Source organism: Erythrolamprus reginae, chromosome 4 (genome assembly GCF_031021105.1).
Source record: "Erythrolamprus reginae isolate rEryReg1 chromosome 4, rEryReg1.hap1, whole genome shotgun sequence".
Lineage (NCBI taxonomy): Eukaryota > Metazoa > Chordata > Lepidosauria > Squamata > Dipsadidae > Erythrolamprus > Erythrolamprus reginae.
Window position 1 is genome coordinate 129,307,900 of NC_091953.1, and position 25,674 is coordinate 129,333,573.

General features: G+C 44.9%; 1 protein-coding gene across 2 annotated transcripts in view; it reads left to right on the top strand.

Moving 5' to 3' along the window:
* Positions 1 to 2,279: 2,279 nt before the first annotated feature.
* Positions 2,280 to 25,674, top strand: part of PCDH9 (protocadherin 9) — a 73,770-nt gene continuing 50,375 nt past the window's right edge. The window contains exons 1-2 of one of the 2 annotated variants that reach the window (XM_070751366.1): positions 2,280 to 3,049; positions 4,543 to 8,832. In XM_070751366.1, coding sequence (XP_070607467.1) covers positions 4,674 to 7,772 — 3,099 coding nt within the window. In that variant the 5' untranslated portion in view covers positions 2,280 to 3,049; positions 4,543 to 4,673 and the 3' untranslated portion in view covers positions 7,773 to 8,832. Of the gene's footprint in view, positions 3,050 to 4,542; positions 8,833 to 25,674 lie in introns of those variants that run through there. The other variant, XM_070751367.1, reaches the window with a different exon arrangement.

Consider the following 25,674-nt stretch of genomic DNA (forward strand, 5'->3'; position numbering starts at 1 on the left):
TTGCGGCACACCTGACCATGTCTCGCGGCACACTAGTGTGCCACGGCACACTGGTTGAAAAACACTGGTCTAGAGGACAGAAGGGAAAGGGGGGGGAGGCATGATTGAAGCATTTAAATATGTGAAAGGGTTAAATAAGGTTCAGGAGGGAAGTGTTTTTAATAGGAAAGTGATCCCAAGAACAAGGGGGCACAATCTGAGGTTAGTTGAGGGGAAAGATAAGAAGCAACGTAAGAAAATATTATTTTACTGAAAGAGTAGTAGATGCTTGGAACAAACTTCCAGCAGACGTGGTTGGTAAATCCACAGCAACTGAATGTAAACATGCCTGGGATAAACATATATCCATCCAAAGATGAAATACAGGAAATAGTATAAGGGCAGACTAGACGGACCACGAGGTCTACTTCTGCCATCAATCTTCTATGTTTCTACATTGCTGGCTAAAAAACAAAACAAAAACAGGGCTGTCCTGAAGCAACCCCAATGCCAAATCCCCAGTTTGCAGCCTGCTGGTTTCGATTCTTATATGAATGAGTTGAATAGCGTTGGCTTCCTGGTGCTTCACTGGGTGATCCTCTTCACCTGGATCCCCCAAGGAGCCTGTGATGTGAGGTTGGAAAGCAAACTAATTGCTGGTTGCGTTTCCTTCTGAGACCTTCTCAATGGGTGATAAGAGTCAACAATGACGTTCTGGGACCGAAGGGTTACCTTACCTCACTCTTTGCCCGTCCTTCCCTGCTACCTGTTGGCTTCTGCTGCTTGCAAACAGGTTCCTCGATGTCCCCCTAAGGAGGGAGGGATGTCCCCAGAAGTTCTCTTAATTGGAAAGCCACGGGTTTCCCCCCTTTTTTTCCTATCTGGCTTGGGAGAGCCCAGAACCTTGGTGGGGAAGCTCCACATCAGTATCTCTCTCCCGGATAGCAGAGCTGTTGATCCTTCTCCACCCCCACAACTCTACCCAACCCACAAGTCAATGGGAGGGTGTGGGGTCGCCCTCCAGGAACCGAACTGAGCCAAGTTCCCAATTTGTAAAAGTTGGGGATTAGGGGAGAGACAGCCGCCAAGAGACGCATCCTCCGCGGTGGCTCCTCCGCTCGCGCGCCCGGCGGCTTGGTCCTTGCTTGCTGCCTGTCTCCAAGGGGTCAGTCGTCTCTACCCAAAGCCCGGGAAGGAGTTGCGTTTGAGAGACATGGCGCTCTTCCCATGCTCAGGAAAGCTCTTCCCCCTCCGGTAGAGGGAAGCCGGCTGGAACAATTCACGGACGGAAGCCAAGCGCGGGGAGTTGATGGTGGGGAGGGGGCGAAAAGAGGTTCCGGAGCTGCGTCAGGGTGATCGGGGCGGCCGATGTCCAAGTCTTCATCTTCCTCCTCCCCCTTCTCTACCTCCTCCTCTTCCATCTCTTCTCTCCTCCTCTCTCCTTTATTCTCCTCTCCCTTTCCCCTTTTTCTTCCTCCTCCTCCCCATCTTCTCCCCTTCCTTTTCCATCTCTTCTCTCCTCCTTTCCTCCTCCTCTTCTCTTCCTCCCCTTCTCTCCCTCTTCCTCCTCTCTTTTTCCTCCTCCTACTCCTCCTCTTCCATCTCTTCTCTCCTCCTCTCCCCCTTTTCCTCCTCCTCCTCCCCTCTTATTCTCCATCTCTTCCTGCCCCACTCGCCCCCTCCTCCATCTCCTCCTGCCCCACTCGCCCCCTCTTCCTCTTCCATCTTTTCTCTCCTCCTCACTCCCCTTTCATCCTCCTCCTCTCTTCCTCCGCTACTTCCCGCTTCCTCCTCTCCTTTTCCTCCTCCCCCTCTTCTCTTCCTCCCCTTCTCCCCCTCTTCCCCCTCTTCCTCCTCTCCTTTTCCTCCTCCTCCCCCTCTCCTCTCTCCCCTTTGCTCCTTCTCTCTTCCTCCTATTCCCCTCTTTCCCTCCTCTTCCATTTCCCCCCTCCCTTCTCCCCTTTTCCTCTTCCATCTCTCCTCCCCCCTTCCCCACCCCCTCCCCCTTTTCCTCTTCCGTCGCTACCGCAGCAGCAGCCGCCGACGCCTCCTTTGAGCCATTCAGCACCGCGGCGAGCAAAAGCTCGCTCGCCGCTCGGCCGCCTCCAGGCCGGTGACCGACGCGCCCTTCGTCCTATCGGGCGGGCCGGTTAAGCAACCCCGCCCTCTCCCGGGCCCCCTCCCCTCCCTCCGCGCGTCCACCCAACCCGCGGCCAGGCGGGGGCGTGGCTTCTCCCCGTCCCCGCCCTCCCTCTGGGCTTAGCGAGAGTTATATGAAGAAAGCCAGTTCGGAGAGAAGCAGGCGAGAGAAAGAACAGAGAGGAGCCGAGCGGGAGCCACCGAGCGAGCCAAGCCATTGGGAAGGCACCTTGCACGGGCTTCCTCCGGAGCAGGAGAGGGACGAGAGAAGGCAGGTGGAGGGGGGTTCCGTTTGGACCTCTCGGACCCCTCCCGGCCGAAGTTGGGGCTCCGTCTTCGGAAGGAGGCTTGGCGGGCGCACCAGCCGATGAGCGCGCCATGGGGAACCGCCGCGGACGCTGGGGGCGAGCCCCGGAGCTAAGAGGCAGAGAAGCTCCCCGGGCCGGCCGGCGGGCGGGCTGGCTCCCTCGAGGGGCTTGAACCGACCGGGCCGCCAGAGACCTCCCCAACGGGACCGAACCTCCCTCGGAGCATCTCTCCAGCCGGCCAGGCGAGAAGGTCCCGGGCGACGGAGGCGGCGAAGAGCCAAAGGAAGGAAGGAAGGTAATAATAAAAAAAGAAGAAAAAGAAGAAAATACGGAGGATGACGACGGCTGTGCCGGACGGAGCGGGGCATTTCTTCTCGGGATTTGCGGCTTTGCCACCGCCGGGCTCCGTCGTGGCTCCCCGGGAAGAAGCCTCGCTGGCCTTCCCCGTCGCCGCGCGCTAGATTCCTCGCCGCTTCGCCGACTTCGGGGCGTCCCCGAATGCGCCGCCGGAGGGCTGGGGAAGAAGCCGACGGAGGAGAAGGAAGAAGAGGAGGAGGAGGAGGACAACGGCCGCCCGGCTCCCCGCTCGGCTTCCCAGCAGTTGGAAGAAGAGCAGCGGCAACGTAAGTGCAAAGTTGCAAGCAGCTGGGCACGGGGGGCGCGCGCGGCGGGGAAGAAGCAGGGCGCGTGGAAATGGGAACCGGGATCTCTGAGAAGGGTGATTATTATTTTTTTCATTCCTCCCCTCCTCTCGGCTGGGGATGATGGTGGTGGTAGTGTGGGAGGAGATGACCGGGAAGGTGCCGACGTCCCCATTTTTGTAAAAAAATAAAATAAAATCATGTTATGTTTTTGCATGCGTCAAGGTAAAGCTTGGAGAGCGCCGGCGTCTCCGCCGTGCTTTTCATGCAGATGCAGGTGCAACTCTTTCGTTCCCCTCCGCTCACCCCCCAATCTATAGGGGCGCCCCGGCTCTGCCTGCCTGCCGTCGCTCGCTCCCTCGGCTCTGGGTTCCTGACCCTGCGCTCTTTATATATATATATATAAAGAGCTGCGGTATTTACGCCCGGCGGCGGCTTTGCTATAAACCCCGGCGGAAGAGCATCCGAGGGGCTTCGGGCCACCCAACGCCACGAAGCGCCCCCTCCTCCGTTTCTGCCTCTGCCTTCGTAAACAGCTGTTGGGATGCTGCCCGGTGTCTTTCCAGACTCCCCGCTCCTTGCCCTCCCTCCATCTTCCCTGTTTATTTGGAAGTTGCCTCGGGGTGGGGTGAGGGGGGGAGTGTGGACTGGGGACAGCGACTGAGAAAGCTCAGCCCTTCACTGCTCCCCCCCCCAAAGTCTTAGATGGCCACAGATGAGGTTTGGTCTGTCTTGGGGTGGGGGAGAAGAAGGCAGGATAAGTCCTTTGGTTATCCTCCTTTAAGGTTAGGAAGTAGCCAAGCAAACAGTGGAGGCTGTAAAGGCTGCAAACCTTGATCTGTCTGGGAAGCTCCTTCTGCAGCCAAGACCATCTCCTTTTGCATCACAGGCTATCAAAGGCAACACAACCAGGCTAGGTAATTTAATTTAAGGGGGGGCTTTGAACATGCTTCCAAGGAGCTTAGTCTCCTTCCCTTCCCCTTTTTTTTTTGTTTTAACTTGCTTCCAATCCAAAGGGAGGGAGGCGAAATTGCTGTGCTGAATGCTACTGGGGGGGGGGGGAGGACTGTGGGCTTGATTAGAGTAAGTGTGCCTGCCTTTCTATGCGTGTGTACGTGTGCCAGTGTGTATGTGTGTGTCAGTATGAATTGCATCTGCGTCTCTCTCTCTCTCTTTTCTCCCTCCTCCCCCCCCCCGCACCAACCCTCGACTCAATCTTGTAACTAGTTAATTTCATTCTCAGTGTGCACTCGGCGCTAGTGGCGGTATATTGGTGCATTCATGAAGCGGGGAATTACTCTCTCTCTCTCACGCACGCACACAAGCAAGAAAGCAAGAAATGGAAGCAGGTGGCAGTGTTTCTCTGGTGTGTGCCTGTTTGTGTGTGTGTGTGTGTGTGTGTGTGTGTGTGTGATATACCATTTTAAAATTAACACTTCTTTACAAAATGTTGTTGTCCTTGTGTTTGTTGGCAGGGACTGTCTGGAATTCGAGAGCTTGGATGTGATGCAGCCGGCCGGTTTCCTCTGGCAAAGAAGTCAGCCTTGCTTTGTGGATCTTTTGGAACCCTAAAAACCCTGAAGAAGGATCTTACAAACAGATTATCATGGACCTGAGGGATTTTTACCTGTTGGCTGCTCTGATTGCCTGCTTGCGGCTGGATTCTGCTGTCGCTCAAGAACTTATTTATACCATCCGAGAGGAACTGCCTGAAAACGTGCCCATCGGGAACATACCAAAGGATCTGAACATTTCCCACATCAATGCTGCCACAGGGACCAGCTCTAGTCTTGTCTATCGGCTGGTCTCCAAAGCAGGAGATGCCCCTTTGGTGAAAGTGTCCAGCACTACGGGGGAAATCTTCACCACCTCCAATCGCATCGACCGAGAGAGACTCTGTGCCGGGGCTGCTTATGCAGAAGAGAACGAGTGCTTCTTCGAGCTGGAGGTGGTGATCTTGCCCAACGACTTTTTCAGGCTGATCAAGATCAAAATCATTGTGAAGGACACCAACGACAATGCCCCCATGTTCCCATCCCCCGTCATCAACATCTCCATCCCTGAAAACACGCTGATCAACAGCCGCTTCCCCATCCCTTCCGCCACAGATCCCGACACGGGTTTCAATGGAGTCCAGCATTATGAACTTCTGAATGGGCAAAGTGTCTTTGGGTTGGATATTGTGGAAACGCCGGAAGGGGAGAAGTGGCCTCAGTTGATTGTGCAGCAAAATCTAGACCGGGAGCAGAAAGACACCTATGTGATGAAAATCAAAGTGGAGGATGGAGGGACACCCCAGAAATCCAGCACAGCCATCCTTCAGGTCACAGTAAGTGATGTCAATGACAACAGACCCGTTTTTAAAGAGAGCCAGGTAGAAGTCCATATACCTGAGAATGCCCCCGTAGGGACCTCTGTCCTCCAGCTCCATGCCACAGATGCAGATGTGGGAAGCAATGCAGAAATCAGATATATTTTTGGGGCCCAGGTTGCTCCTGCAACGAAAAGACTCTTTGCTTTAAATAACACCACCGGGCTAATTACAGTTCAGAGAGCCTTAGATCGAGAAGAGACTGCCATTCACAAAGTGACAGTCTTGGCCAGTGATGGTAGCTCAACTCCTGCCCGGGCCACCGTTACCATCAATGTGACTGATGTGAATGATAACCCTCCTAATATAGACCTCAGGTACATCATAAGCCCCATCAATGGCACGGTGTACTTATCTGAGAAAGATCCCATCAATACCAAGATTGCGCTGATAACCGTCTCAGATAAGGACACTGACGTGAATGGCAAAGTCATCTGTTTCATAGAAAGAGAGGTGCCATTTCACCTGAAGGCCGTTTATGACAACCAGTATTTGTTAGAGACCTCTTCCTTACTGGACTATGAGGGCACCAAAGAATTCAGCTTTAAAATAGTGGCCTCTGACTCGGGAAAGCCCAGTTTGAACCAGACAGCCCTGGTCAGAGTCAAATTGGAGGACGAAAACGACAACCCTCCCATCTTTAGCCAGCCTGTTATTGAGCTGTCCGTTTCCGAAAACAACCGGCGGGGTCTCTACTTAACCACGATTAGTGCCACTGATGAGGACAGTGGCAAGAATGCAGACATTGTGTATCAGCTTGGCCCCAACGCTTCTTTTTTTGACCTGGACCGTAAGACAGGGGTTTTGACAGCTTCCCGTGTCTTTGACCGAGAAGAACAGGAGCGGTTCATTTTTACAGTTACGGCCAGAGACAATGGGACTCCTCCCTTGCAGAGCCAAGCGGCTGTGATCGTGACGGTGCTAGATGAGAATGACAACAGTCCCAAATTCACGCATAACCATTTTCAGTTTTTTGTGTCGGAAAACTTACCAAAGTATAGTACTGTAGGAGTGATCACAGTAACAGACGCAGACGCGGGTGAGAATAAAGCTGTGACTCTCTCCATCTTGAATGAGAACGAGAACTTTGTTCTGGATCCTTACTCTGGAGTTATAAAGTCGAACGTGTCTTTCGATCGCGAGCAGCAAAGTTCCTACACCTTTGATGTCAAGGCTATCGATGGAGGACAGCCGCCTTGCTCTTCTACTGCCAAGGTCACCATCAATGTCATGGATGTTAACGACAACAGCCCCGTGGTCATCTATCCCCCTTCCAACACGTCTTTTAAGCTGGTGCCTCTCTCGGCTATCCCAGGATCGGTGGTAGCGGAAGTGTTTGCTGTTGACATTGACACGGGGATGAATGCTGAACTGAAGTACACAATAGTCAGCGGAAACAACAAAGGTTTGTTCCGTATTGATCCTGTGACAGGCAACATCACCCTGGAGGAGAAACCGATTCCAGCCGACGTAGGCTTGCATCGGTTGGTGGTCAACATTAGCGACCTGGGCTACCCTAAATCCTTGCACACCCTTGTCCTCGTCTTTCTGTACGTCAACGACACTGCGGGGAATGCCTCTTATATTTATGACCTGATCCGCAGGACTATGGAGACCCCTTTAGATAGGAATATCGGGGACAGCAGCCAGCCCTACCAAAACGAGGACTACCTGACCATCATGATCGCCATCGTGGCAGGGGCCATGGTGGTCATTGTGGTCATCTTTGTCACCGTGCTGGTCCGTTGTCGCCACGCCTCCAGGTTCAAGGCCGCCCAGAGGAGCAAGCAAGGGGCTGAGTGGATGTCTCCCAACCAGGAGAACAAACAGAACAAGAAGAAGAAGCGGAAGAAACGGAAATCCCCTAAGAGTTCCCTGTTGAATTTTGTGACCATTGAGGAGTCCAAACCCGAGGATGCTGTTCACGAACCTATCAACGGGACCATTAGCCTGCCGGCTGAGCTGGAGGAGCAGAGCATAGGAAGATTTGACTGGGGCACTGCGCCACCCACCACCTTTAAGCCTAACAGCCCCGATCTCGCTAAGCATTACAAATCCGCCTCTCCGCAGTCTGCTTTCCACCTGAAGCCGGACACCCCCATCTCGGTGAAAAAGCACCACGTGATTCAGGAGCTCCCTTTGGACAACACCTTTGTTGGCGGGTGTGACACCCTTTCCAAACGCTCTTCCACTAGTTCAGACCACTTCAGTGCCTCAGAGTGCAGTTCGCAAGGAGGCTTCAAGACAAAAGGCCCCTTACACACCAGACAGGTAAACGAGCACTTTTACTGGTCTATAAGTACTGCATACAAGTGCCCACTCAACCAGTATTAAAGTGCCAGGAGGAATTCTTGGCTGTCGGGAATAACTATAGCTTAGTTTTTACTAAGGCGAGAGAGAGAGAGAAAAGGGGTGACGAGGTTTCTCACCTCCCAGGACTATGCATTGGTGTAAAATGAAAAAAAAAACATGATCCCAAAGTGATACGCCACCAACTTTTCTTTTTTGGGCTTTGCTTTTAGAACAAGTGGCTCGCACACACTCATTCACACCCATCCACCAACAGAGATGCACGCACGCACACACACAGGGACGAGGACTAGGGCTTAGAGGCAATGGTGTCATTGTTTTATTTTGTCAAAAAACATATCAGGGTAGGGCATTACTGAATATTAAGATTGACAGATGCAGACCAAGGGGGAAATATATATATATATTAGATGGACCAAAATGTTTCAGGATTAAATATATATTAATTTCCGATTGAAGAAAAGTTGTATTTTCACAGGAGGCTGTGTCTCCCCCCACTCTCCCCCATTTATTTCTCCGCTGATCTGGAACCATTGGGTTATGTTCACGTTGTCTCCGCCAAGGCTCAAAGATTGTGTTGCGTTGTGTTGGTTTGGGTAGGAGTCAACGAAGCTGCGAGGAACTGTTCCTCTGTTTTGAATTAACAACGGTTTCAGTTGTGTAGTATTAAAAAGAGAAAAAAAAAACCTATGTGTCCGTTTAGGATGAAAAAAAAAGTTGCATTTTATTTTTATGTGCTTTTGTTTGGGTTCACCTTCCTGTTTTTAAATGGCCAGAATACACCTTCAAGAGGAATGCTTTTGTTTATAACTGAGGAGAAAAAAAACTCGCCATGAATTATGCAGAGGGAAAAAACAGAAATCCACTCCATTGCAAATACATTCTCTTATTAGCCCATAAGGGAGTTTTCATGAGTCATTTTAAAACTATGAAGTCTGCCATTATAAATAAAAAATAAAAAAACAGGTCAAGGGACTTACTATTTCATCCAAAATCTAGTATTAGGGGTTGGGGCGGGTGGATTCTTATTCCTACAATGATGATCTAGGTCAAAACATTCCTGGCTAATAAAGATTTAAATGCAGTACTGTCTTTTAATTCATTTCATTGGTGCTTGTCTTTCTCGCCACACAATTAGGATGCAAGAATGCGCCTCTAGATGGCGCAAGGGGACTGCGTTGGCTGAGCTGGCTTGCTGCCAATCCCTGCAGTAGTTCAGAAATATTTTTTTCCGAGGGGGAGGGGGGGAGGGGGAGGGATGGTTCAGGCTGGTACAGAAACCCAAAGAAATCCTTGATTTAATAACAGCGATGCTGAAGGGACCGGGAGTTAAGCTGGCATGCTTTCCGAGTGCTTCAAGTTGCATTGCATCCATTGTTCGAAAGGGTTTAACGGCCCAACTCATCTCATAGGTTGACTATTTTTTGTTTTTTTTAAGTGGTGGTTCAGACTCGCTGTGGCTGATGGGTCCACGGAGTAAAGCAAGGTCCATTAGAAGAGGCTTTAGTGCCCTCCCTTCCCCCATCGGGATGTAAAATTGCCCATTTTCTAGCTTGAGGCATTTTCCAAGTTTAGTGTTTTCCAAAAAATACGCTTCTGGAATTTTGGACCAGAATTCTGAAATAAGGTGCTATATTTTTAGAAGTTGCATTGTTGATGGAACTACATGTATAATTGGGCGGCTTTGTTCCAAAGGGATTTGAAGTGAACTTCCACCATCTCCTCTTCTCACTACCATGGACTTGATAACAGTGTTATCAAAGCAACAGCATAAATTGGGTAATTCTGTCTAGGAAACTTCAACAAGATGGCAAAGAAATGCCTCTGGCAACCTCTGTGTAATTTAGCCACCCTGAAAACCAAACATCACTCTGATTCCTTCTATGTTGTGTATCAGATACTTACAAATTATTCAAGCCTCAGTTTGTTGTCTGGTCTTTGTACAGGGTTGGGTTTTAATGGTTTTTTTAAAAAAATATAAGTCCATAGGCGATTAAAATCACAAGCCTGTAGAAAATTCCCTGGAAGAGCATGTATGTATCAGAATTCAAGAGGCTTGGCACCTCAATTTGGCCAGATCTTGAGAAACAAGGGTTTTTTTAATGGATAACTTCGGAATTCCTGCTTTTCAAGAGGGAGGTCTAGAATTTGTATAGCATAGATGGAGTATTTTTTAAGAAGGGTTTTGATGTGTTGGAGTTCCTCAGAGAATTGTCCCTTCTCCTGTTCCTCAACAGGATAGCGAGCTTCCTAATAAACAGTACAGAATTGTTGCATGCTCCTGTTTTCCAAATAAACTGTGACCCCTTACGAAGCCCTGTATATTTTTCTCCAGTTGCAGCAAAATGATCATTCTTGTACTAAGCAATGGGGAAGACATCTCCAGTTAGGGTTTTGCAAAAATTCAGAAAATCGAATCTATTCGGTTGCTCTTGAGCTGCCCAGAATGGATTTTGCTTCCCGTTTCGAGGCTTGGTGTGAAAAAAGAGACATGTGAAGTTTTTGGTTTTGCAAAGATGGTATGTCTTGCTGACACTACTGATGTCAGACTGTGTGGGAGAAACGGATTCATTGTTATGTTTTTTAGTCCGGCACATGTTAAAGACATTTGCGATTAAATAAACACTCATTCCTGGAACTATATTCTGTTGACATCAACAGAATTTATTTTCAAGTCCATGTGTTTAGCACCAAGGTGTAAAAATAGTGACTTTAGAGAGAAAAAAAAATCTGGTGAGAAAACTGACTTTAGGATAGAGTCAGAAAATAGAGTAATAGCACATTCCTTCCTAAGGAAGTGATTTGTCATTGTGCTTATTTGGGGATTCTGAAGGACAGCACCCAATGGAATAATCCCAGTCGAATACATAAAAATAGATAAGGATTACTGATAATTTGGAGAATGGTGATGGATACATGAGAATCGGTATGGAAAATTATTCTATTTTGGTCATTCCTTTGCTAAATCGGTCACCTGGATGAGTGGCAACTAAGGAGAAGGTAACACTATTTATGCACTTTGTTTTAATATCACCTGAAATCTTTAGGTAATTTGCTTCTCTTAATATCGAGCTGTCAGAGAATCAGTAGGTTACATTTCATAACAGTCTTTTTAAAAAAATTAAAAACTCTGCATAGTTTATCAGACAATTTTATTGAGCCTTTTCATATGCTGTGGGATGTATGGTAGTATTGAAAACTATTTTTGTTTTACTTTTTTTTAACAAAAAATCATGCTTTTTTAAGCAAACAACACAGATTCTTCTTTTTTCTCTCTCTTGTGTCTTTATTGGTCATTCGCCACATTAGTTTTGGTGTTAAAAGATACTTAAACAAAGATCAAGAATCTAGGATGACATGGGTTGAAGCAATTGGAGAAAATTGACCTATTTGCTAGAGCTGAAAACAAAGTATGTAATATTGCACTAAGTACAGTATGTTCTTTATGTGTATATAATAGTCACCGGAATAGCATCTTGGATTCTGCTGCAGATAGGCCAGCAAAGGAATGACATACAAAAAAAAATGTCATACAGACATAGATAAATTAATAATAATAAAGACAGTTGTATTTGAGTGGCTAAAATAGTGAAGCCTAAACCCTAATCCTGAAAACAGGATTTCTAAATGTTGCAGATTGGGTAGCTGTGTCAATTCCATAGCACATGCCAAAATGGAAATTGGAAATGATTCTTTTGGCATGCATGATAAAGCAGATGCTTTGAGTAAAATAGGAAGTGAAGGATGGTGTGATTTTCTTAGATAGCACAATTCTATTGGATTCCTTAAAAAAAAAAAAGAATGGCCCGGTTCAGACAAAACATGGACACCTAGTTTAATATTCTGGACAACATTCCTCTTTTGTTTTCCAATGTGGTTGCAAGGAAGTGAATGGAAACCATTTGCAGTTTTTGGTCTGAATTAGGGAACGGGTAGTTTTTAATCAGCATACATAAGCAAGTCTGGATTGCCAATCGCATTACGAAACTGGCTCGTTGGAGCCAACTGCATTCAAATTGTATTTCTCCCCCTCCCCTCGCACAAATTGTGATTCATTTCAAGATGAAGCTGTGAAATGCTGTGTTGCCTCGAGACTCCACCAGGAAAGAATGGACAGAGTTTGAGACTCAGTCTCGTAGAAAAAGAATTGGTTTTGTTATAGGTTCAGACGTGGCCATAGGGTACCAGCGGCGACATCGTTTTGATGGATAATGGACTGTTGCCAGGAAAAAAAAGTACCCTATATTGAATCTGGTTGAACATTAAGCTATTTCTACTTGCCAGCATGTAGGACAGCATCTTTCCCTTGAGAGACAGTCTGTAAGGAAAACATTAAAGCAGAGTGAAAGCATTGCTCAGCTTCTCCGAACAGCATGAAATACCTTTTATGGTTTGATCCACTGTTGCCAAGAAAGAAAAGAAGGGAGAAAAAAGATACTAGGCTGGGATTAGATCTGACTCACAGAAAGAAAAAACACAACAAGCCCTGCTTTCTAAAATCTTGCAAGATAGCAAATAAAGATGAGCCATTTTTAGAACCTGGGCCTGCTGTGTTTAGTGTTTGTGCAAGAGCTAACTATGATCAGGTCCCACAATTTTTTAAAAAAATGTTTGAGTTTTTTCCCCTTTTTTCCACACCCGATGTGGTCAATCCTCTAGAACAGGGGTCCCCAACCACCGGGCCGCGGACCAGTACCGGGCCGCGGGGCATGTTGCACCGGTCCATGGAGTCAGCAGCTGCCGGCCCTCATGCCGCCACCCCCTCCCTCCAGCGCTTCGCCTCCCACCGGGCAAGAGGCCTCGGGAGGCAGGTTCTGCCGGCCACAGGACGATGGACGGGACAGAGGGGAGGGAAGGACTGAGAGGCTCAAGCCTCTTTTGGCTTCTGCCGTGGGGCGCTTTTGCGTTTTTGGCTGGGGGGAGGCAGGAGGGCCAGCCTGACCCCCTGTCTCCAGCGCTTAGCCCCCGCTGGGCAAGAGGGCTTGGGAGGCAGGTTCTGCTGGCCACAGGGCGATGGCGGGAAAGAGGGGCGGGGAGGACCAGCACCCCCATGCTTAATCCCGCCCCCAACCACACCCCTCTCCGCCCCCACCGGGCCATAGAAAAATTGTCTTGCTGAAACTGGTCCCTGGTGGAAAAAACGTTGGGGACCACTGCTCTAGAACAGTGTTTCCCAACCATGGCAACTTGAAGATAGATGGACTTCAACTCCCAGAATTCCCCAGCCAGCATTGCCCAGCCATGGGAGTTGAAATCCAAAGTGTTACGGGAATAGTTTGGTCGGGGTACGTGTTCAGAAAAAGCTCGGAAATACATCCTGCCTTTTCCAACTTCATATTTATTTATTATTATTTTTCAGCATTTGTAGACATTAAGTCGAAAACAAGGAACAGACCATTGGACTTGGAACTGCATCTCAGATTAAAATTAACAACCAGGGAACCAAATTATGACGATCTGTCATCTCAGTACAAACAATTTCACTCTTCTCATTGATCCAAATAAATGTGATTTATATTTTATTATGAATAATTTTATTTTTCAGTTATTATTATTTTGTGTATGTACCACAAAAAAAATAAATATATTTTGATTGTAATTAAAATACATTCATTTTTTTTGACGATGGGTACTAAGCGTTATGAAAATTATAGAAGGAGTACATATATGTCAAAATTTTGGGAAACACTGCTTTAGAATAAAGCCCTCTCTAATCTTGAAGTCTTGAAGGGTTTGCATTTGTTTGAAATTGGACCTCATGGGCTGGAACTTCTGGCGATGCAATAAGACTTCCTTCAGTTTTGAGTTGATGTTTTCCAGCAAATGTTGTGGTTCAGCCTGAGGCTGCTCAGGGACCGGCTGTGTCTCTGCTGGCTCCATGCCCGGAGGAGGATGACAGCGAAGAGGAGGGGGCTGAGCAGTCGGATGGGGGAGAGGAAAGTCAGGAATGGGACGAAGGAGAACAGCATGAGAGCCCTGGGGGGGTCCCCTCTCCCCAGCCAGTAGCTTGGAGTCATTAGGTGATGAAGCACAAGCCGTCATTGACATGCGACAGAGATGTTCAGATCAAAGAAAGGAGCAATTAAAGAAGTATTATCAGCACTGGATTAGGATCAGCTGGGCTTGGGTGTGGTCCTCCTTAGCAGGGTTTAAAAGGCAGGCAAGCCCTTGAAGCCATGTAAAGTGTTATCAGTTGGAGTTACGGTGTCCTGCTTTGTTCTCGGCGTCTCTGTTCCTGGCTTGTGGCCCAGCAGTTTGGAAGACCCGTGGGAGGTGTAGGTCTGCTATCTACAGCCTCGTCTTGGCAGCAAGAATCCTGTATTGCTGCATGGACGTTTGCCTTCGTGGATATATTTGAAGATACAGCATTTTCCTGTTTGTAAGGACATTTTCTGTTACCTGTTTTTTTCTTGAATTTTATAAACTGCCTTTGCCTTTTACCGGTGTGTCTGGCTTCTCTTTTTGGGTTGGTCCTGGCTTCCGGAGTGACCCAGACAGAACAGCAAAGAGGTGTAATTCTTACTTAGTATATTAATTCATTTCTAATTACTTTTATGGACCAACAGAATCATCCAGTACAGTCCATCTGCTGTAAAATCCAGGCAGAGAAGTCTTTTAAATAATAAGAACAGAGATAACTGTTATATATCAGTTCCCTCGAGTGTTTCATAAAATTGCAACAGGAAAGCAGTGTTGTGGTTAACAGCGCTAAGAAGGAGCAACCTGTCTCAAGTGGCTTGTTGTCCAATGATTTATTTGTTTGCATTTATGATAACAGCTGATAAAAAGGAGGCTACCAAAGCTGTTAAACCTCCCATAAAAGTAGTTTTCTTGGCTGCAGGAACAGTTATGGGAAGCTGTGGTGTAAGAAGCTGGACAGGGACAGTTGCAGCTTGCAATTCGTTGAAATATTTTGATTTGGATTTTTTTTTTGTCCATTGGGGAAGATCAGGAGGTGTTCCCACAGAACATAAAATGTTCCCACCGAACCTTAGCAATAGGCGTGTGGAAAGATAGTGAAACTACAGTGCACCTTTGATTACCTTTTCTAAGATACACACACACACACATAATAAATAATTGTCATAAAAATGTGAGTTCCAGGTATATTTATAAATGAAGAGGCAACAGCTATCACGATCTCTCGAACATTTAAAATTTATTTAAAAGTATCAAAATTACTTAGCTTTTGTTAGTCCTCTAACTTTGTCTGAGTGTTAAAATCCCTATTGAAGACATACTTGATCTTTTATAATGCTGCTCAATTTGCCCAAAACACACACACACACATATATGTGTGTGTAAACATGTTTTTTGCTGAATTTGAAAATTAAGGGAGACTAGGATAGATCTATTTCAGACTTATTTTATTTATACATATGTTTGTGTGTGTAACATATTTTTGCTGATAATGAAAAGGAAGGGAGACAGAATATATATATATATCCTGGTACAAAGCTGAAAGGATCAGATCTGGTGGCCTAGAGGTTAATTCTCAAAGCAGAAGCCCCGGGATCAAATCCCAGTAAGGATATGGCTAGCTGATGAGGCCAGAACAAGGCCAAAATAGTTCTATCCTAGTCTCCCTTGATTTTAAATATTCAGCAAAAATATGTGATCTATCTATCTATCTATCTATCTATCTATCTATCTATCTATCTATCTATCTATCTATCTATCTATATGACGGTCTTGGTATATTTTGGGTTTCTTCCTGTGTAGGATTTGGAAATTTCTGGCAACGTTTCGACGAGGTCCCACTCGTCATCTTCAGGCTGGTGTTTCTGTCCTTGTTCTAAGGCGAACACTGCAAGACCTGAGCTGCCTTCCTTCTACCACACCCAGCCACCAGTATTTATAGAAGGAAGGCAGCTCAGGTCTCGCAGTGTTCACCTTAGAACAAGGACAGAAACACCAGCCTGAAGATGACAAGTGGGACCTCGTTGAAACGTCATCAGAAATTTCCAAATCCTACACGGGAAGAAACCCGAATATACCAAGACCATCATACCTGTACCCGTGAAAATCTACGGAAACACACACACACACACACACACATATATTCTGTCTCCCTTCCTTTTCATTATCAGCAAAAATATGTTACACACACAAACACCCATATACCCATACATGTGTGTTTGCTTTTGTTCAACTGTCTAAAGATATTCATCTTGGAAAGGAGGCCAAGCGTGGAAAACTTCAGTTGAAAAGATGTTCTGGTATATGTTGAAGTGAAAAAGCCTGGGAAAATAGGGGTCTGTAATAGAAATCAGAATATAACCTTAAGCAATAATGCAATTCTCAAGAAACACTCAGCTAAAAATAAGACTCTCTCTCTTCCTATTATCCCCAGTCAGTTAAAGCTCTTGAGATGTTTTTCTCTGTCCTCATCTCTTTCATAAATGAGAGCTGGTGGTGTGCTTGTGCTTTTCCATGCATACATGCAAGTATGAGTGTATAACATGACTCATGAAGCTCTGTTTCCCCATGGGAGATGCATGAACTGTATCACGCCAGTGATACATACATAAACTGTATCAGTCCTGACCACACTTGGAATATTGCATCCAGTTTTAGACATCGTGATGTAAACAAGATGTGGAGACTCTAGAAAAAGTGCGGAGAAGAGCAACAAAGATGATTAGGGGACCGGAGGCTTACATGTGAAGAATGGTTGCTGAGATTGTGTATGTCTAGTTTAATGAAAAGAAGGACTAGGGTGCCATGATAATAATGTTCCAATATCTCAGGGGCTACCACAAAGTTTTGGTCACCACGATGTTGAGACTCTAGAAAGAGTGCAGAGAAAAGCGACAAAGATGATTAGGTGACTGGAGGCTAAAGCATATGAAGAATGGTTGCAGGAACTGAATATGTCTAGTTTAATGAAAAGAAGGACCAGGGGAGACATGATAGCAATGTTTAAGGGGCTACCACAAAGATGAAGGAGTCTATCTAGGGGTAGAACAAGAAGCAATGGGTGGAAACTCATTCAAAGAGAGAAGCAACTTAGAACTTAGGAGAAAATTTTTGATAGAACAATTAATTAGTGGAAAAACTTGCCTCCAGAAGTTGTGAATGCTCCAACACTGGAAATTTTTCAGAAGATGTTGGATAACCATTTGTCTGAAGTGGTGTCTATTTTCTTGCCTAAGCAGGGGGTTGGACTAGAAGACCTTCAAGGTTCCTTCCAACTCTGTTATTCCATTTTCTGTTTCTGTCCTGGACACAGGGAAAATAAGATTCCCAAGCTCAGTGGAAATGCGTTCCTGTGATTCAGGAACTGGGCCAACTGTTCTGGTTAACCATTTTAGATGTTTTTTTTTTCTCTTTTGACCTTGCAAAACTTGTATCAGCTATGTTTTATTGACAAGCATTTTATTGCAGCTAGCAGTTCTACAGTAAGCTGTTTATTGCTGTTTCCTAACTCAGTTGACAGCAATTGGGGAATTCATTTCCTTTCTCACGTGCCAGTTGTACCTTCTTGAGTATAAACAACAGATGTTTAAGATATGAAAACAGTGACCCATTTACATCTGGTAACATTTTGAGCACATCATTCCAAGCCACCTGAAATTAAGCTGTGTTTTTTTTTTCCCTCTCTTCTCCGGAGGTGGGGTTGAAAAAAACAATAAAAGCATAGAACTGCATGAAATAGATTTGTGCCATTTGGCAATTTAAATGAACAAACAAGCATTTTATGTTGTTGTGAATGATATCCATATTGTGAGCTTCTTGAGATCAGGGATTTATTTTTCTTTTTAAATGGAAAACCCTTCAAAGCATCATTTACAGAAATGGTACTGTTTAATTAATTTTAATATATTGATACACTGGGATGGACTTAAGTTTCTCCCATCTGGGAGTAATTGGCAGTGATTCCTACATAATCCATGGATTATGCATTTTTACATTCTATGTCTTCTGTGTTCTAGTTCTCTGTAGGCTGCGAAATCACACACACACACACACACACATTTGTGTGTGTGTGTTAAAATTCTGGCAGGAGTGCTTCCTGATACAGCAGTAATCTATATGAAGCAGATGCTTTTATGTGATAATCAGTGATGTCTTTCACAAGAACATCAATTGCTCTCTTCCTTTTTTGAATCAGTTTGGGAAAAGGAACCCAGAAAGAGCAATATCCAAATACTTCATCCATCAAAGTGGAAAGAACGAATGATATTTATTTTTGCCATCGATGGAAGTAGAACCAAGCAACTCTTGCCCCTTACTTCAAAACATTTGATCCATTAGCTCAGTGTTTCCCAACCTTGGCAACTTGGAGATATTTATTTTATTTAGTTATTTATTTATTTACTTATTGGATTTGTATGCCGCCCCTCTCCGCAGACTCGGGGCAGCTAACAACAGCAGTAAAACAGTATATAACAAAATCCAATACTAAAAACAGTTAAAAACCCATTATATAAAAACCAATCATACATACAAACATACCATGCATAAAATTGTAAAGGCCTAGGGGGAAAGTGTATCTCAGTTTCCCCATGCCTGGCGGCAGAGGTGGGTTTAAGCAGCTTACGAAAGGCAAGGAGGGTGGGGGCAATTCTAATCTCTGGGGGGGAGTTGGTTCCAGAGGGTCGGGGCCACCACAGAGAAGTCTCTTCCTCTGGGTCTCACCAAGCGACATTGTTTGGTTGACGGGACCTGGAGAAGACCCACTCTGTGGGACATAACTGGTCGCTGGGATTCGTGCAGCAGAAGGCGGTCCCTGAGGTAATCTGGTCCGGTGCCATGAAGGGCTTTATAGGTCATAACCAACACTTTGAATATTTGGACTTCAACTCCCAGAATCCCCCAGCCAGTGAATGGAAACACTGCATTAGCTAACAAGGATCGCTATACAGAATTCTCTACTCCCAAGTGATAGACATACCACCTTTGAGTGTTTATGGCTTGACTGTAAATTACAGGCAGTGTTTGACGTATAGTCACAACTGAGTCCTGAAACTTCTGTCGCAAAGCAAGATACTTGTTAAGAGAATTTTGTACGATCTTTCCATTAGTAACATGGTTGTTAAGTGGATGTAGCTTGTCAGAAGATTGCAAAAGGTGATCCCTGGATCCTGGGACACTGGAACTATCATAAATATCAATTAGTTGTCAAATACCCAAAGTGTTGAGGCCTGTTGGCCAACAGCCCTTCGAGCAGCCAAATCAGATGAGGAAGAGGTGTGGGAGTCAGGATTAGCATCAAGGCAACCTGAGAGCTCCGAGGGGGAGTCTACGGAGAGGGGCGGCATACAAATTTAATTAATTAATAATAGTAATAATAATAATAATAATAATAATAATAATAATAATAATAATAATAATAGGGAGTGGACCTGGCAGAGAGAGAGGGAAAGAGAGAGAAAGACAGAAACACAGGTACAGAGGCAGAACCAGTATTATATAATAATGATTAGTACGATATATTACCATATATATGTTCTTTATAATGAAAATTCACTTAAACTAAGCCCTCTTTTGGTATAGCAAAGAGCACTCGTCTCCAAACAAACTGGTAATTTGTACAAGTCCCTTATCAGTTCTGTGATACTTAGATTGCTGCTGTGAGGCAATTCACAGTCCTTCTTCTTTCACAAAGTGAAACACACTTTGCTCTGGTTTAGTTTCAAAGTGGGGAAAAATCAGCACACAAAAGGCCAAAGGCAGCAAAACAGGCAAGAAACACAACGATCAGATAATCCTCCACAATGGCCAAACCCACAGGCTGCTCTTTATAGCAGCCTCATTAATTACCACAGACCCACCCAACCACAGGTGGCCTCATTTTCTTTGATAATAATCTCTCAGTTGTTGCTGCCTATGCGTACGCTCTCTGCATACGTGGCTGTATCATTAACTCTTGTTCTGAATCCAAGGAGGAGCTAGATAATTGATCTCCTTCTGAGCTGTCTGCCACACTCTCCTCCTCCCTGTCACTCATGTCTTCTTGGTCAGAGGAGCCTTCATCATCATATTCCACCGGGGGCAAAACAGGCCTGCAGCATGTGGATGTCTCCCCCACATCCACAGTCCTTGGGGCAGGAGCTGGGCCAGAGCTAACCAGAACAACTATGTATAATCCACATTGACAATTTTCCCCACACATATAAGCCAGTATCTTATATTAATGGTTACTAAGACATACCGGTCCAACCAGCACACCTACCTGTCTGCCTTATATTCTGGGTCGTTCCATGCATGGTATGTCTGGGGAAGTGACTAGTTATTCATAATTACTCATGAATATCCTGTTCCAACTGGTGTCCCATGATGTAGTCCCTCTCAAGAAATCCTCTATCCTTCAGCGTAAAGCATGGCAGTCCCGCTTTTCACGTCCACCTATTGTAACTCCTCCCACAGTGCCTTTTACGAGACCACTGGTTACACTTTCAGGTTCATTTTGATGGCCCGGAACCATCCCTCATTAGTAGCTTTTTACGACGCCTTCATCGCACCCTTTATACTAGTACATACACATTAGCTCTCAGATGGAGAGTCAATAGCCCCCAGGTCTGGTGATGGCTGATGAGGAAGAGGAGGAAGAGCTGGGTCTAGTGCCTGACGCATGGGTGGACAGAAGGCAGAGGAGAGGAGAGCAGTGGAAATCTATGGGCTAGTCCTTGGGATGGAAAAGCCACCGTTTGTAGCAAAGCCCCACCCTAGCATTGGAGATAAAAGGCAGAGGGCTTCAATGAATAGATGTGGCAGACAGGTATTCATCTCCTTGCTGGTTGTTAACCTGTGGTGAGTTGTTAACCTAGAAACCTAGAAACATAGAAGATTGACAGCAGAAAAAGACCTCATGGTCCATCTAGTCTGCCCTTGTACTATTTCCTGTATTTTATCTTAGGATGGATATATATCTTAACAATCCCAGGCATGTTTATCCCAGGTGTGTTTAAATTCAGTTACTGTGTATTTACCAACTACGTCTGCTGGAAGTTTGTTCCAAGGATCTACTACTCTTTCAGTAAAATAATATTTTCTCATGTTGCTTTTGATCTTTCCCCCAACTAACTTCAGATTGTGTCCCCTTGTTCTTGTGTTCACTTTCCTATTAAAGACACTTCCCTCCTGAACCTTATTTAACCCTTTAACATATTTAAATGTTTCAACCTGTGGTGAAAGATAAAGTTTTTGTTGGGGCTGCTGGCTCTTCTAACGAAGGACTCATTGATAGAAGATAGAATTGTTTATTGGCAAGTGTGATTGGACACACAAGGAATTTGACTTTGGTGCAAATGCTCTCAGTGTACATGAAAGAAAATATACGTAGTTGCTTCAACTGTGGAGGGTTTGTCAAGTTTGGGAGCTGGGTCAAAACACAAAGTCTGATTACGTGAAAATGCAGATGCTACAATGGTTGGAAATAGTCAGGTCACTTTTTTCAGAGCCATTGCAACTTCAAATTGTCACCAAGCAAATGGTTATAAGTTGAGGAATACCCCTAGCTCCGATTGTTTTAACCATCAGTGCACAATCCTTTGTGGGTTTGATTAAAAAATAAGTCTTCTGAACTCAGAAAGACTTGCTTCCAAATCACTGTCATTGGATTCTTTACGGCTATAGATTGTGCCTGTTAAAATACAATGGGATCAATTTCTAAGAAAACAAACAAACATCGGATTGAGTGGTAGGAAGATTTAGGGACACTGGTAACCTCAACTAATGAAATCCTGTCACTGTGGAATTTGTGTTGAATTTGAGAACAAACATTTCCAGCAGGTGACACATCAGGTCAGGGGGATTGTGTGCCAAGAGCATTGCATCCTGAAAAATGCACAAGGGGACACTCGTTCACATGCTTTCTTAAGCGGTTGGTTTAATTTAGCTTGGACGATCATTAAGATTTGCAGCCTTCCTAGTGAGTGAAATATCTTAACATGGTCATTTGGTTATGGGGATTTGGCATGCATGGACCATGCGTCAGTTTTGGAAACTTCAAAGCTGTTGATTTATATTTAGTACAAAATGATCAGAACCAACTGAAGTGTCCCTTACACAGAACCTGTGTTAATGGATAAACATATTTAAGAACCTTAATGTTGTAACGGGTCAGGTCCCACAGGGTTGGCTTTCTCCAGCTCCCATCAGCTAGGCAATGTCCCCTGGTAGGGCCTAGGGCTAGAGCCTTCTCTGTGGCAGCCCCAGCCCTTTGAAATCAACTCCCTCCAGAGATTCATACCACCCCATCCTCCTGGTCTTTCGTAAAGCTTTAAAAACTCATCTCTGATGGCTTGGGGCTGTTGAGTATGGGTATTCTGCTCCAGCTATATGTATATGAAAGTAATGAAATGAATGTGAATGACTTTTAAAAAAAAATAATTTGAGAGCTTTAGATTAATTTTAGATTAGTTTTAATCTTGGGTTTCGTACATGTTCTTTTTGGGTTATTCCAGTTTTGTAAGCCGCCCTGATTCTACGGAGAAGGGCAGCGTATATATCTAAATAAGAAAGAAAGAAAGAAACTTAATCAGTAGTGGGTTCTAAAATCCATTACTACTGATTCATGTGCAACTTTTGTGCATGTTCAGAAGCATCACAGGCAGGTGGGTGGAGCCTCACGCTGCCGGCATTACCAGTTCACAGAACCGGGCTGAACCAGGAGCAACCAATTGCTGAATCTGATGGTTCACGAACATCACAGAGTTTTCTTTTGCCAGTCCAGTAAATCTCCTGCAGAGGTTTTAAACCGTTGCTGACGAATTTCTCTTTTATATATAAAGTAGACTCACTGTCTGTCTTAATAAAGGTATCTGCTAACCACTTTGCATGCAGCACAGAAGGATGGAAGGATGGAAATGAGAGGGATGGCATAAAAATACAATGGATGGATGGATGGATGGATGGATGGATGGATGGATGGATGGATGGATGGATGGATCTGTTTGCAGGGAACAGCATTCCAGAAGGACCAAGATGCACAACTATATTGCAATGCTCACTGTAGTATCACACGGGTGAATTATATGCTATGTTGGATGGCTGAGGGGACATTGTTGTTGATGATGGTGACAGGAATAGATATGCATGACCTTGATTCAGAGGTTTGTTCCTCCCAGTTCAGACCAGTTCTCCCGATCTGGTAGCAACCCCACTGATAATGTCACAATGGTGTCACAGAACCAGTTCGGTCAGTGGAGGTCCTTGGGTGCTACCCTCTCTTTTTTATATTTTTGAAAAAACAATCTCTTCTAAGCATTTTTGGCACAAACAAACAAATACTTTATTGTCATTGTATATATATATACACAGTATACCTTTGAAGAGTGTTCGGAAACTTCAGATTGTGCAGAATGCAGCTGCGAGAGCAATCATGAGCTTTCCCAGATATGCCCATGTCACATCAACACTCCGTAATCTGCATTGGTTGCCGATCAGTTTCTGGTCACAATTGAAAGTGTTGGTTATGACCTATAAAGCCCTTCATGGCATTGGACCAGAATATCTCCAAGACTGCCTTCTCCTGCACGAATCCCAGTGACCTATTAGGTCCTACAGAGTTGGCCTTCTCCGGGTCCCATCGACAAAACAATGATGTCTGGTGGGACCCAGGGGAAGAGCCTTCTTTGTGGCAGCCCCAACCATCTGGAATCAACTCCCCCCAGAGATTAGAACTGCCCCCACCCTCCAGGCCTTTCGCAAACTTCTCAAAACACACCTTTGCCGCCAGGCATGGGGAAATTGATTCCCCTCTGCCACCCTGTTTTATGCATGGTCTGTTTGGGTTGTACGACTGTTTGTTAAATTAAGGGTTTTTAAATGTTTTTAATCATTGGATTTGTATTCTGTATTGTTGTTGTGAGCCGCTCCGAGTCTTTGGAGAGGGACGGCATATAAATCTAATAATCACCGAAATCTCTCTCAAGTGTGTGTCCCCTTGCGATATTTTGCTTCATGCCCTCACACACCAGATACCCAAAGTTGCTACTACTGGTATGGTGTCCTCATTCATACCAGTAGGAACCCACTACTGAATATAAAGAAGCAAAGCATAGCCATAAACATATGAAATGATTGCATACATATAAATCTACTGGGCATGCCGGTGCACTTATGCACACTCCTTTACCAGGCCGTCCCTTGAGAAATACCCACAGCTCAATGGTTGAAAAGAAAAAAAGATGGATATTTTCTGATTCTGCATCAAAACCTTTCTTTCTTTTTTCCATCCCAGTGGCACGTTAGAAATAAATGACCTGAAAGTGGCAGGTCACAGTCATAAGTGCAATTATTTGGTTTCACTGAAAACTATACACATACCTCCAACGGTCCTTGTTGGTAAAGGAGTCGACAGAAGCTGCACAATGTTCATTGTAGTCTTTCCCCCATCTTGCTTTGAAAAGCCACAGTTTCCATCTTCTGCTTCAATATTACTTATTGTAATTTTTTTTAGCGATTTGGGTTTCTTTAAAAAAAAACATTAATGAGTAACCTCTCTGAAATGAATTAATTAGCAATGTTACGAAACTTTCAGCCTCCTCAAGAAAAGTAACTGATCCTTCTAAGAAAATTACATCAACACACCCGCCTGTAATTGATTATACTTCTTCTGTATCCCATCTAGAATAGAATAGATTTTTTTATTGGCCAAGTGTGATTGGACACACAAGGAATTTTTCTTGGTGCATATGCTCTCAACGTACATAAAATAAAATATACATTTGTCAAGAATCATGTGATACAACACTTAATGATTGTCATAGGGGTCAAATAAGCAATGAAGAAGCAATATTAATAAAAATCTTAGGATATACGCAACAAGTTACAGTCATACAGTCAACATGGGAGGAAATGGGTGATAGGAATGATGAGAAAAACTAGTAGAATAGAAGTGCAGATTTAGTAGAAAGTCTGACAGTGTTGAGGGAATTATTTGTTTAGTAGAGTGATGGCGTTCGGGAAAAAACTGTTCTTGTGTCTAGTTGTCTTGGTGTGCAGTTCTCTGTAGCGACGTTTTGAGGGAAGGAGTTGAAACAATCTATAGTTCCAACTCATCTTTACTGAAAGAGTAGTAGATGCTTGGAACAAACTTCCAGCAGACATGGTTGGTAAATCCACAGTAACTGAATTTAAGCATGCCTGGGATAAACATATATCCATCCTAAGATAAAATGCAGGAAATGGTATAAGGGCAGACTAGATGGACCATGAGGTCTTTTTCTGCCGTCAGTCTTCTATGTTTCTATGTTTCTATGAAACTTTTTTTTTTGGCTCGGGTGCCAAAATGCTGCACACACACATGATAGGGTGTGCGTGCATGCCCACACTCATAATGTAGCTGAGAAATGAACTTCCGGTTGGCTTGTTGGAGCATTTTTCACCATCCGCAGGCTTTAGGAGATGTTCCTGAACCCTGGGGGTGGCGAAAAATGGCCAAAAACAAAGCCAACAATCAGTTGGCTTAGCACACACATATGTGCCAGAGTTGACATAGGACAATGCCTCACATGCCCTCAGATATGGCTCCATATGCCACCTGTGGAATGCGTTCCATAGGTTCACCATCACTGCTATAGGCCATTGGGCCTGAATGTTGAATACACCACTGGATTCTAAAGAAAAGGTGTGTTTGGGATATCTAGGATTTTGCCTTGTTTTCTTTCCATGTCAGAGTCAGGTCCCCCAAAATGGTAAAACAGATAAAACCACCTAGGTTTTTCCCTCGCAGTTTTTAAAATTGCTTTTGTTTTTTGAGGCAACAGCAAATCATTGCTGACTTTTGTATTCCTAACCTTGTGCATCCATGGCTGAAAAGAGCCCACCAATCAAATACAAATTAAAGTAAAATACTGCACGGTGCAATTGGACAAAAATACCACAGCAATTGTGCAGGGGGGGGGGGGGGGGGTTCAGAAAGAAAATTGAAAGTGATTTTTTTTTTTTTACAGGATGAAAATAAATACAACCAGCC